This window comes from Gavia stellata, chromosome 22 (assembly GCF_030936135.1).
Source record: "Gavia stellata isolate bGavSte3 chromosome 22, bGavSte3.hap2, whole genome shotgun sequence".
Taxonomy (NCBI): domain Eukaryota; kingdom Metazoa; phylum Chordata; class Aves; order Gaviiformes; family Gaviidae; genus Gavia; species Gavia stellata.
The window spans coordinates 5463190-5475963 of NC_082615.1; the positions used below are offsets into that span (position 1 = coordinate 5463190).

General features: G+C 41.6%; 1 protein-coding gene across 2 annotated transcripts in view; it reads right to left on the minus strand.

The window, feature by feature from the left end:
- Window positions 1–408: 408 nt before the first annotated feature.
- SEC14L1 (SEC14 like lipid binding 1) overlaps window positions 409–12774 on the minus strand; it is a 41522-nt gene continuing 29156 nt past the window's right edge. Inside the window, exons 8-16 of one of the 2 annotated variants that reach the window (XM_059828116.1) lie at window positions 10792–10880; window positions 9776–9846; window positions 7967–8138; window positions 7519–7653; window positions 5631–5765; window positions 4919–5170; window positions 3743–3921; window positions 3087–3188; window positions 409–948 (exon numbers count right to left, since the gene is read on the minus strand). In XM_059828116.1, coding sequence (XP_059684099.1) covers window positions 933–948; window positions 3087–3188; window positions 3743–3921; window positions 4919–5170; window positions 5631–5765; window positions 7519–7653; window positions 7967–8138; window positions 9776–9846; window positions 10792–10880 — 1151 coding nt within the window. In that variant the 3' untranslated portion in view covers window positions 409–932. Of the gene's footprint in view, window positions 3189–3742; window positions 3922–4918; window positions 5171–5630; window positions 5766–7518; window positions 7654–7966; window positions 8139–9775; window positions 9847–10791; window positions 10881–12774 lie in introns of both variants that reach the window. The other variant, XM_009810965.2, reaches the window with a different exon arrangement.

Below are 12774 nucleotides of genomic sequence, written 5' to 3' on the forward strand. Positions count from 1 at the left end.
TAACCCATAAAAGCGATAATTTTCTTTTTAGGGCTACCTGAAGACTTCAGCACAGTATTTTGTTCCTTTTGTGTATTCACAGACTAGTAAAAAAACCTGTGTACGTGTACTGTGGGGAAGAGAGGATTTAGCTATGCAACAGAAAAGTGCCCAGCAGAGGCCATTTTCCTTCTAAAAACCAGAGTTCCTCATACCACGTACCTGCTCAGGTTTCTACTCCAAGACAGACTGCTTTGCTGAAACTTCTCCACAGTGGCAGAGCTGAAGCATCTCCCACATCCCCCATAACAGCATTGCCCCAGCGCAGCTCTGGCAGACTTGAATTCGGCACATAAAACAACCTGGAAGCTTTGCATCAGATGAAGAAATAAAGAGACTGACCCTCTTTTTCCAAACAGTTCACATTTATTGATAACAATAAAAAAATCTTTTAAAGACTATCTGTATTTTATTACCAAGAATGAGGTATTATGTATACAAAACATTTACAGAATTTGATATGCAGTTTGTGAGTACAGACAGGAAAGTGCGGAAGGACACTGATAACAGGAGAAAAGCCAACAGGAGATTCATTGGCTGAGAGAAGGAAGAAGAGCAATAGTATCACACAAAGAAAGACCAGGGTATGGGAAATTAATTAGTCAGACTGCAGTGATCAAGTCATATTGCCACAGCACTTTGCTTAGAGGAGGATTAACTATTGTTTTTCTGGAATTTTCTCTCCCCAGCTGTTTGTGCTGTCATGTGCTTTGAGCTCTAAGAGATGTATTAACAGCAGGAAAAACCCAAAGTGCCACTTTTGAGCCAGCTCAAGTGAAAAACAAAATATAAATCTTCAGACTTGGAAAGTGACTGCAACTCAAAAAGGTCTACAAAGCCAGACACCTCTGGACAGATGTGGAGTGTTGAATGAAGCATTTTCTTTACAGTTGTCAGCAAAATCGCCATCTGAGAGAGAGAGAGAAAGAAAGGGGACCATCTTCAACCCTTACAGCCTGGTAAATGGAAAGCGGCATTTGCAAAGAGCCATGAGTGTCATTAGGTTAAGCTCACGGTGCCTCCTGCTGCACTAGCTCCCCTGCACCTGGGAATACTGGTTCCCGCGTGTCAAGAATCAAACCACCTCTTCAGCAAGCTGGGCTCCTCCTAGGCAAGACAGCTCGCACGAGCAGCTCGAGAGCCACAGCACATGGCTGTCTGCTGTGCAGACGCTGAGTGGGGACCTGCTTGACACCAAAGCGGTGGCCTGTCTTGCACAACAGCGCACTTCAGCAGCCTAAGTAACAGTCTAACCTCCATCTTCAATTTCTAAGTCAAAAAAAAGACAAAAGAGACCAGCTTGGTTCGGTTTCAGGAGACTGGCCTCTCAGCACCTCTAAATCTGTTACTAAAATACTTCTTTGTCAGCTCTGTGCCACATTCCACAGCCAGAACTGGTCCGCAGAAGAGGTGCTCTTAGTTAGAGGTTAGTAACCTGCCTCTCAGAAGCTTTGCAGTCATAAAAAAGATTTATACTGAGTTCAGAACCAGCTTTCCTCAGGCAGGGCATCCAGTATCTTAAGTGAATTCTGCTTTGACAGTGCAATACCTCCACAAGATCCTTGACCACAGCAGTGCTGCTTCCCCAAGACTTAAAATAGAGCCTATCCAGCTTTCCAGCAGGAACTGCGGCCAGCACAGTAGCTCCTTTTGCCTGGATGGATAGTTTAGCTCTAAGAGGGTGAGGGAAGACCAAGCAGGGTCTAACTATGCAAATCCTTCTGCATTTCAGACCAAAATTTTCTCTGCTCCGCTGCCAGGTATGGTCTGTAAGTTGTCTGCTGACAGCCCTTTGCCCAGCACTTCAGTCTTTTGTGCCTTTTGCTGTGTGTGGGAGAGAGGTCTCGAAGTGGAAGAATACCTGAACAGACTTTAACAAAAAGAGTTCAAGCAGGATTGCTTGGGCCTGGGTAGAATAGGGACAAAATCCAAAATGGCAATTCAGCACTGGCAGTAGCAATAGTGGAAACAGTCGAGCAGGCACTGCTTAGAGCGTCTTCTACTGTACCACTTAGAGTGAAGATCCCCGTGCTCCCTGCCTACATTAAAGCTTCCGCTGCTCAGAACTAAAGCACTCCGATACACACAGGGAAAGACAGGAGGCAAGAGGGATTGAAAAGTGCACAGGAAGAATGTAAGCCATACCTCCTTTAGACTGATTTAAGAAGCAAGCTTAAGCTCTGCATAAATTCCTGATAAGATCATAGTCTCAGTAAAATCAATTCTTGTGGAGTGTACTACGGAAGTGGAGTGAGGCTCCAGCACAGAGCTGGGAACAAATCCTCAGAGCATTTCTGGATCAGCCCAGCGTGACACAGTGAGGGAGAATCTGCTCTCTGCCTCTCTCTCCGCAGTGCTTCAAGCGCAAATCCAAGGAAAGAATGAATTGCTTTAACCCATCAAGACCGAGAGCTCAAATTCCCCAAAAATGTGCTCATACAAAAGGTATTAGTGTTTACAGCGTGGCCACAGCTCTGTGGGCATGCTTTGAAAAAAATGGACTCACAAAGTCAAGTATCCAGCAACTGCTTTTCTTTTGTCTCGGACATCACTTAGTGGCAATGGGAGAACAGTTTGCAGCACTGGAAGATCACAGGGGATTTCTTAACATGGCAAGGAATGTCCTGACAGGAGACTTGCAGTTGATCTCTAATGCACTACAGAGCATTTTTGGTAGGGTTTTTCTCTTTTTTGCTTTTTAACATTTACACAGTTAAAAAAATTATTCTTCACTGATGCACTGGTTATTTTTCCTTTCAGTGAGAGCCCTTGTGTTCAGAGTTAGGATTTGTGCAAGCACACTTGCAAAAATATTTATGGCTGAGTTAGGAAAAAGGGTTAAAGTTAAGAGACAAGCTGTTGGATCTAACAAGGACCAAAAATGCTAAGTTTAAAATTCAAACAGCTACTTTACTATCTATAAAAGGCTTTTGTGGGGTGGGGTTTTTTTGCGCAATTGCCAGTTGAATATGCTGTATTGCAGTCAGCTGCCACAGGCGAGGGTCCAGCCATCTCATCCATTTGCTTTTCATCTGTTGTGGCACTACCTGGAAATCATGGAGCTGGAATGGGACTGGCTAGAAGAGGTGGTGGCAGCACTGAGCTGGGAGAATCCACTGTGGCTTGATTCAAGGCTGGTCATAGATCCCCTGCAATAAAAACCAAAGTAGTTTTAAGCTTCAGAACGTACAAAGATTTTGATTTCTGCTATGTATTTATGTTGTACTTGTTTGCACACTGAACAAAAAGCAAGTAATGCTTTTGGTGCAGATACTCAAAAGCTTTTCTGCCTCACCACATAAGATAATGGGGACACTGAACACCTTGCAAAATCCAGATGCTGTTCAAAGACGACTGAGAACTAGTTTCAGTCAAGTACATCAACTGGCAGGCAACTGAACGGACTCAATTCTATTTTGAGTTGCACCCATTTCTACACGACAACTGCCAAGCCCAACAACTCACACACATTCGAAGCAGAACAAAGTGACCAATGATGATTACAATGAGATAACTAATTAACCCCTTTTATACATGAGTTGACCCCAGTGCCAGGAGTGGTTGAATTTTTTTTTTTGAGGCCTAAGAAAACACAAGTCCTCACAATTTACTTGTCTTTAAGTGAACTTGACACTAGCTTGATCATCTAAGTATCAGAAAGGTTTGACATTGGCTGACCTTCAAGAACCTTGGCCAGACATACCTGAAATCTTCAGATCCTATTACTTCTGTATAGTACATCACTTTACATTTGTGAGAGGAGACCTGTAGAGATGCTAATACATCATCCACACGAGGCAGGTTGGTTGTAGCACAGGCAGGCATGCTATGAAATTTCCACTGGAGAATATAGAAGCCAGGCCACCTGGTCACATGCGATCCCTGGAAGCAACCGCAGCAAAAATTGAAAATTAACTTTGTTAACACAAAGATTTGTAGGCTTGAAATTTCTTTTCCTAGCTTAGAAATACTGCCTACGTGCCCAGAATTTTTTCCCCAATGCCAATATTTCAGCTCCTCAGTCAAGTGGCAGTGCTGGTCAACTCTCCCCACACAGCTTGCTTCTAAAAGTTTTGATAGAACACCAGCGGTTCCTCATGGTTTTTGACAGTGTCACGGGGTTAGGATTTAAATACACTGAAAGGACAAAGTTCTTGTTTTAAACAACATCCATTTTTTCCATTTATTTTCATTAATGGCTGTCCTTTTGAGACTGAAAAGAGCAGTCAAGGCTCTTGCCTCACAGAAAGAGGAAGTGCAGTTCAAGAGGTCACTGCCCATATCTCCAGTTTAAGACCTCCAATTAGATCATTTAAGGAGCTCCTTTTCCAAAGGCTGTTCGACTCTTCCTTTAAGTCAAAAGGAACAGCAGTGGCAGAGCGTGATTGTAAACATGCTGCATGCAATAGCAAACTTGGTAATTAAAGGATAGCTTGCAAATGCCATAAAAAACTTCAGCAACCTTGGCCACAGAGAGCTCCTTAAGGTGCCTCTTAGAGGGACAAACACACAGAAGCTCAGTCTTAATTTCCAGACTTTTCCCATTACTGAGGTAAGACACCATGATATTCTTCAAACACAGACTGTTTGTTTCAGAAAATAATGGTCAAAATTACAGCACAAAGCATGTCTTGCTACCTTCTGGATGTGCACTACATTCTAGGTGGCTTCCCTGTATTCCTTCCTGATCAATCTCAAATCACTGTTAGCCTGAAGCAACCTCCCCTCACAGCAGCTCCCATGTAAATACCATCTCCGTTCCCTGCAGCACGCAGCTAGGAACATAAGCTGAAACGTCATCAGTAATGAATGTGAATTAGAACACCTAGTTTTGGAGCTAGCTTCCACCTGCTCCCGCACAAGGACTCGGCAGTCTTACCTGCACACTCTCCCCTTCTTTGCAGATAAGAGGAGACTCCACCATACTGTAATCACGCCCCAATTGCCAAACTTTGTCTATCAGCTGGACGTTGTTCCCACCAGGAGATGTAATACTGTGAGCTCCCAGAGAGTCCTTTTTAGGAGGCTGTGGGGCTCTTTTGGAATGAAAGATGTTAAAAACAATGTCGCCCTTGCACACATCAAAATCCCATGTGATCACAGATGAGGCATCCACAATCTGAATGAGAACCTGAGACAGAAAAGTCATATTAGACAACAGCAAGTTGCTCAGTAAAGACAGAAACTCTTACCGGAAAAGACAACAAAACCCACAGGTTTTGTTGCTGGGCTTAATTTAGACTTTTAAAAAGGCAGTGTAGATACAAATTCTCTCCTGATGGAGTGTCCTTGTTTTACCACATGACTTTCAAAAGCTCTCAAGTAGCTTCTGAGAGTATCGTTTGTCTTTGCTTAGAAGGACACTGCTTTGAATAGAATGAAAAACAGTGATATTCTCTAAATGACAACAAGATGATACCAGGAATGGTCACAAACTTCAACTTCTAAAGCATCATTATGCACCAGAACTATCGGAGAAGGTGGAAGCATGGCAACTAAACAATCAAGTTCTAAACCATTTTCAGTTCAAGAGACAGAGACCAGAGCAGAGGGTTGAGATTAAAGAAAAGAAGGGTAGGCTGCAACCATACCTCATGCGGAGCTCCTTTGAAGACACTTGCAGACTGGTAGATTGTTTCAGTCCAAAGCTTTATGTCTTCATTTTCCAACTCTTCAGCTGTCCTGTAGAGGGACTTGGGAACCAGCCCACCCTCTGGCACTTCACACTAAAAGCACAAACAGCCATTAAAAAGTATCCCCTCTGCACATCCACACCCTGTCACAACTCTCTGCCTGCTAGCTTCAGAAACAAAACCTCACATTCAGCAAGTCCTCTGAAGAATGAGGTAAGAACAGAGTTGGAAAGTAATTTTATAGCTTGTACATCATACATAAATTTATTTTACAATGATCTGGTTTAGGTGAGTTTGCAGAACTTGACACCAGAGGAACAGATCTTGCATATACACAACAGCCACCACCACAGAAAATGACTGCGCAAATGCTATAGTTACCACTCATACTGCAGAAAGATGTGAGCCACTTAAGAATCCTGAGGAAAGTGGCAATAGCAACTCAGTCTAAAAAAATATAGCCTACAGAGACCTGAAAGAACTGGGGTAGCTAAATTTAAGGATGAAGGACGGTGGGGAGATACAGTAAGTTTCCAAACAGGTAAAAGGATATTGCAGTCAGGAAGGCAACAGTTTTCAAGTTACAACAACTGTCTTGACAGTTCAGTACTGGAAGCAATTACACAACTTCCCTAAGCAATCATCTTTTTTAAGAAGTCTCTAGTAATGAAGTTAGACAGTTATCTGATCAGAAACAGGTTCCATAGGAGTGTTTGGGACAGTAGAAGTTTTTGATAACTGAATTACAACAGAGAATTGAAAGGACCTTTGAGAAGTCATTTTTGTTCAAATATCCAGAAGTAAAGGAGAAAGAGACCCTGCTTGTGACTGGCAGAAAGTATTGTAGCAATTTGCTGCCTGGTAATTCACTTTTGCTTACTTAAGCAGTAGATTTTGCCAGCTTCTCAAGCTCCAAATTACACAGCACAAACTCTCTCCACTGAAAGCTACTGCTGCAGCAAAAAGCAGCCCACTGGAGACAAACACATGCTCTACTTCAACATGTCTAACAGTATTTCATTATATTTGAGACTGTATTTGAACAGACCTAGATGAATTTTCAAGAATGGTACAGAAATTAATCTAGAAAGTGTACAGGGGCTTAAAAAGCAAGCCTGAAACTCTATTTTAACATGGCTGAGTTCAGGAAAAAAAAAATCATCTAAGTGTTACTGTGATGAAGGCTCCAGAAAACGCCCAAGTTGCACTCCTACACCTCAGTCACACCAGTGAGTCTGTGTTGTCAAAAACATTACAGAGAAAACAAACCTTACAGTATCATTCAGATGTTAAAACGACAGTGTCTATTGACACCCAGAGTGTAGGCAGAAATCAGCTATTAAGGCACACTACAAGTGACTGAGAAATTACAGTATCCTGCAGTAGAACAATTTGTTTGGTTTGTTGTAGTCAACGCACATACTGCTCTAGGAGACCTGGCTGTTTGTTAAGCCCTGCTAGCGGATGTGCTCCGTATGTCCTTGGGCTCCCTGTGGTAGCAGTTAGTTCTTGACACTGACTCTTCTGATGAGCTGATGGTGACAGCTCTTGCTCAGTGCTGTGCTACCACATCTGCTTGAACCTGACAGGTAACAGAGACTATGGCTTTTAACTGTGCCTGGGTACTTTGATAAGTTATTTGATATTCATTGTTAAAAAAGTATTGTACTTCTCTTTTTAGAGTGGATCTTGAAGAAAACGCTAAGCCTGGAATCCTACATCATAGCCCCCTCCCCTCCAAACTACATTAGGAATCATTCTGTGCTTCTAGGCCTCTTTGTTTAGAGGAGCAGGGGAATAAAAACCCCACAAATAAGTTGCTATATGCACTAGTTTGTATTCATACCATGCACTCTCCACCAAGAAAATCAGGGATAATTTCTTTATCGATGTAATCCAGCAGTCCCCCTGGACCCTGGTAGTCATTTCCAGCATAAATAAGGAATTTCTTTCTAGTGTTGTCATCAATGAATGGACTAACCTACAAAGAAAAACAGAATAGATTAGGCTCCCACATTTTTCTTGAGTCAATTTTGAAAGAATTGGTTTGATCGCATTAGTGTTACCATCCCTGTTACGCAAAGTTCACACTATAAAGAAGCTAAATTAACCAACTATGTAAGCAAGTTCTTAGGTAGTGTTTTTTAATCCATTCCAGAAATCCCATAAAAGAGACATTTCCAAATGGTAACATTTCCCACTTATAAAGCCTGATTTCTAAAGTGCTTTTACAAACTACAAGTGTGTAGCAGTGTACTGAGAGAGCTGAGGAATGCCTTGCATTACAAACATACCAGTGTCCAAAGAACTGGGAATACTCGAGGTGCTCTTAGGATTAGAAGACGACCCAAAGTCTCAGGGTAATTAGCTTCAACCACCTCAATGATTCTTAGCAATGCTTTGACACCAGGTCTCCATAAATGCCGCATGTTCAAGCCTTCTAGATCTACTAGACAGGTCCAAGAGCTGAATTTGAGAAAGACAAAAAGAAAAATCTTAATGGCATCAAAATTCTCCTTTCTTATGCAAGTGTCCAATGTACTGAAATGCATGGACCCCACTGCATGTTTTGGTTTCTTCTATTTTACCTCCTTGCTTTGCGATACCTGTAGATGCTGGAATTTAAGATCCTTAGACCAGAAATGTCTTAAGAGTGTGCCAAGCGCAGTTACAGAGTATGTATGTGCAAAGATCACTTTGCACATCGTTCATATCTCCCCACAGACATTTCAACTCCAGGTGAAGATTAATACGAAGCCAAAAAAGATCCTGTCAACAGCCAGCCCAAATGTTAAACTATTGCCTCTACTGGGAAATCAATTAAGTGGCCACACTGCTGCTATGAAGCAATGTAACATTAATGGTGCAGATTTCCTACTAACACAGTACAGTAACAGTGACATTACACATCAAAGCTAATTCTGTTGTCAGATCTCAGGGAGGGAAGCTTTTTCTATAGGAAGAGAAATGTTCCTAAGTCTAAATACTAAGCTTCTGCATATGCTTCAGTTACTTTCCAAGTTCAGGTCTCATCCTGGGCATGAATTCAAGATTTACAGCTGTACTGCACCAGCTACCATCCATGAAATTATGCATAAGGCTTCTGTGAAACAGCAAACACTTCTTTGTTTCACTTTAAATGTTTGATATGTAGTCCTTTAGGATTACTGCTACAAATGAAGATCCAGTAGGCAGCACAATTTCATAGTTCCACACATGAAATCCATCTCTTGGATTTGACCTCCCACTGAGAGCAAGGACAGCAAGTTCTTTAACAGGGAAGAGATAAGCAGACTAACCATGCATCCCTGAACCTTTACAGATTAAGGGAAGGAGAAATTGGAAAGAGTCCAAGAAACACTGTTTCTTTTCAAAGCCAGTCCTGCATTCATTCCAAACCCTTAAATCCATTTTGCAGTTAACACTTTCATAAGTGACCCCCACAATGACTTAGAGATGGGACAGCAAGCCATTTTTGACTGAACTTCACATGAAGTCATGCCAGTACTTGGAAAACCAGACCCCAGGTTTCATAGGAGCCTCATAGGACCTTAACTTGGATCAAGAGTTGAGTAACTGCATGTAATAAATGGAGAACGCAAACAAGAACTGAGTGTAATGAGCTGTGGTATGGACTATGGATGAACAAGTGACATGAAAACAATACCTGAAACTACTGGAAAGGTTATCCATGACATTATCATGGCCTGATTTTTTGGCAGCCTGTACCAACGTCTGTCTATAAAATCCCCCAGAAACAGAAATGGGAGTCAGGCTGTGTTGCTTTGTAGACATCCAACAGTAGGAGAGAGTAGAAGCAGAGCACCCTTCATGTAGAACCATTAAGAGCATGACACCATGACCACTGGAGCAGGTGTTGTGTTTCCCTCAGGCTCAACCATGCAGATTCACTCTAGCAGTAACTGCGGTGGGTTTCAGTTACCTCTAACTGTGCTTGTATCTGCATGCGAGACACACAGCCTACCCTTTGCTTGTTCCACTTAATAAACTGTGCTCAGCAGCATCACATTGCCTGATGTTACCCCACGCACACCGTGAAACCAGGTAATTCCCAAAGAGCAGATTCACTTCTTGTATTTTACCTTATTGGTCTGCCAAATACTTTTGTATTCTCCTCACATCGCCTCAGTCCTTCTTCATTTATTGAAAGAACCTGTACAAGAAAACACATTAAAAGACAGTCTAAAACTCAGTAGATGGGATAAACAAAAAAGGTTCCGATCTGAAGACTAATTAAAATTACAAGCTCAAACCAGCATATACTTTTTTCCAAAGCATGAATAGAAATCACTAATGTTTACCCCATTGGCTGATCTTGTTGAAAAATAAACATGCCTTTTCATAAAAGCAGTGAAATGTAAACAAGATCCTCTGGAAAACCGAGACCCAGAAGTGATACAGACAAGAAGTCCCCCTACACTTCTGCCCCTTTAAGCATCGATTTCCTATTTACTCAGAAATTAAAGTCCCTTTTTAGGTCATAGAAAGTAACCTTGAAACAGAACTAGGGCAAAACCCCAAAATTTAGTATGTGCCTGGAATTGCCACTGGAAGAGCAAAAGTAAAATCCAGCCCCTGCTTCTATGGTTACTATGGCCATGACTGTCATTACTAGGAGTCCAAAAAAATTATTGCAAATCTGGAAAGCTGCCAGCTTTCTGCTTGGAAACTAAGCAGATCCACAATAACACAGTCTGAGTGATGCCTTTAGAGAAGGCAAAATTACAGACAAGTACTTTTTCTTTAAAAATAATTTATTCTTATCCTTGGAATACAGGCTTGAAAAATCTCAGCATGGCATTTTCTCTTCTGTACAAATGCAGAGCCTTGAAGCACTGCACAAACTGCAGAAGAATCTGTGAAAATGCTAACCAATAACTATAGGAGCTGGCAAGAACTACGCCTTTCCACCATCAGTTTGCAGTTGGAAAGAATGCAGAAGATCGGCTACCAGGAGCTTTCAGATGTATTCAAACCAAAAACAGACGGCCAGAGAGTACATCAAAATATCCAGAGTGATGAATGTTCTGGCAGAGGAGGACATTTCTAAATGAAAATATCACATTGTTAGCAACTTGCTGGCTCCAAAAATACTTACGTATCGAAGCAAGGCCTCTTCCCCAAGAGCTCGCACTAAGCCTTTGGTATCCATCTGTCCCAATCTTAGCACATACAGCGGCCGACCATCTGAATAACATGAACAAATATATCAACATAACCCTTATTTTTACAGCAATAGACAATTTGAGTGAGCTAGTTTTATGCTAAAAATCCGCATGGAAACAAGCCATAATCAGTTCAAACTTTGTTGTAGAGCTGGAAGAGGGAGAACCTGGAGCAGATGGCAATGTAAACTTTACCCTGTCCAGCTACACCAAAAGATTGCCTGTAAATGAACTGTAAAAGTTTAACAGAGACATCTTGATGCAAAAATAGCTCCCCTATCTGCAAGGGAAGTCCAAAGGACTTCAACAAGTACCTCGGTACACACAAGACCTTGGTATACACAGTTGAAGACACAAGACTAGAATTAGCTTCCAGGACAGCTAAGATGCAGGAAAAGCTTTAGTCCATTAGCGTAACTGAAGAGTTGCAATGAAGACTGTAAGCCTTCTATCATACATGACACAATACTGCTCTGGATAGCTTACAGCAACCTTTTTTTGGTAAAGTAGCTACTCTGAGTTCTAGGAATTAATGAAACAAAGCGTTAACCCAGAGCCTTGCTTTCTGCAGTATTTGCTGAAGTCACACCTTTCAGCTATGTCACTACATACTATGCGGAACTGGCACACAGCCTTACTTATGCAGGTTAAGCCTGGTGAGAACAGACTCTGTTCCGGAGATCAGTTTCAGATGGACCCTGTGCATTCAAAGCCTTGCCTTTTTCACGGTCATCTGGCTGTAAACTGGGGCATCCTGATACTGTCCAGGATACAGAGGCATTAAGCTTAACAACTGCATCGGCTGAATTGGAGAATCAAAGCTTGCGTTTCTGGCTCTTCATAATAGGAGCTAGTTGTCCAAAAGAGCTTCCATCCTCCTCCCGCAGCTGTGATGCATTTTTTAAGCTTTGCTCCATCTATTCTAGTACACAAACTAAATAATCCCCAACTTATAAAACTGAATATGCTAGGACACAAAATAAAAAAAAAAATTAAAAAAAGAGCTTTCTACATAAAAATCTCCCCGAAGTCCTGTTGTCTGTTTAGCTTCACTTCCCTCCAAGAAGTGCAAAGAGAGATATCAAATTATCATTAAGTCCTTTGGGACACAGGGAAAGAAACTCTCAGGATATGCTATTTAAAAAAACAACCAAAACTGCGGAGTCAAGGCAAGTTATTTATTTGGCAAAGACACTACCCCCATGAAAGTTCAGTCTTTTGTATTTTATCAGGTGGTCTAAAAGAAAACGTTGGTTTAACATCAGCACACACTTATCTTGGAACATATTGTTTAGCTTTTGAAACACTAAACAAAAAGTGCAATTAAGCTTCATAGCAGGCCTCCCTCCCTCACAGATGCACACGCATCCAAACCCACACCAATAGTTTGCTAACTGCGGTCCACCCAAATGACACATGAAGGAAAGTCTCAACTGACAGTGCTGTATTATCACTGTATATTTTATATTCCATTAGAGCTTTGTGATTTAAGACACCATTTGACTGAAGCGTTCCTGTCAAAATAAAAGCCACTCAGATGTACAGAAAACTGTGCTAATTGCAAGCTACAATAATAACTTTTATTCTTTTGCACTAATAGCTCATTCTTAATCACTGCTGCCTTTGCTTTAGCACTAAAAGCTATACAGAATTCAGCTAGCTTATGTTTGGCACATTTAGCATCTGTAGGAGGAACAGAGCAATACCAGAAAAGAGGGTTTAAAAAAAGAACCTACCACTAAAATTTTAAATTATGGAGAATTGCTCAGTCTTGAAATTCTCTGTTTCCATTATTGACAAACTCACGCTTTACTTGTGGGCATGCTGCAAAAGAGACCAAAGGAACTGGAAAGGAAGGGAGGAGGGCATGAAGTTCACCACAAGACTGAAGAACTTCTCAAAAAAACATTAAACAA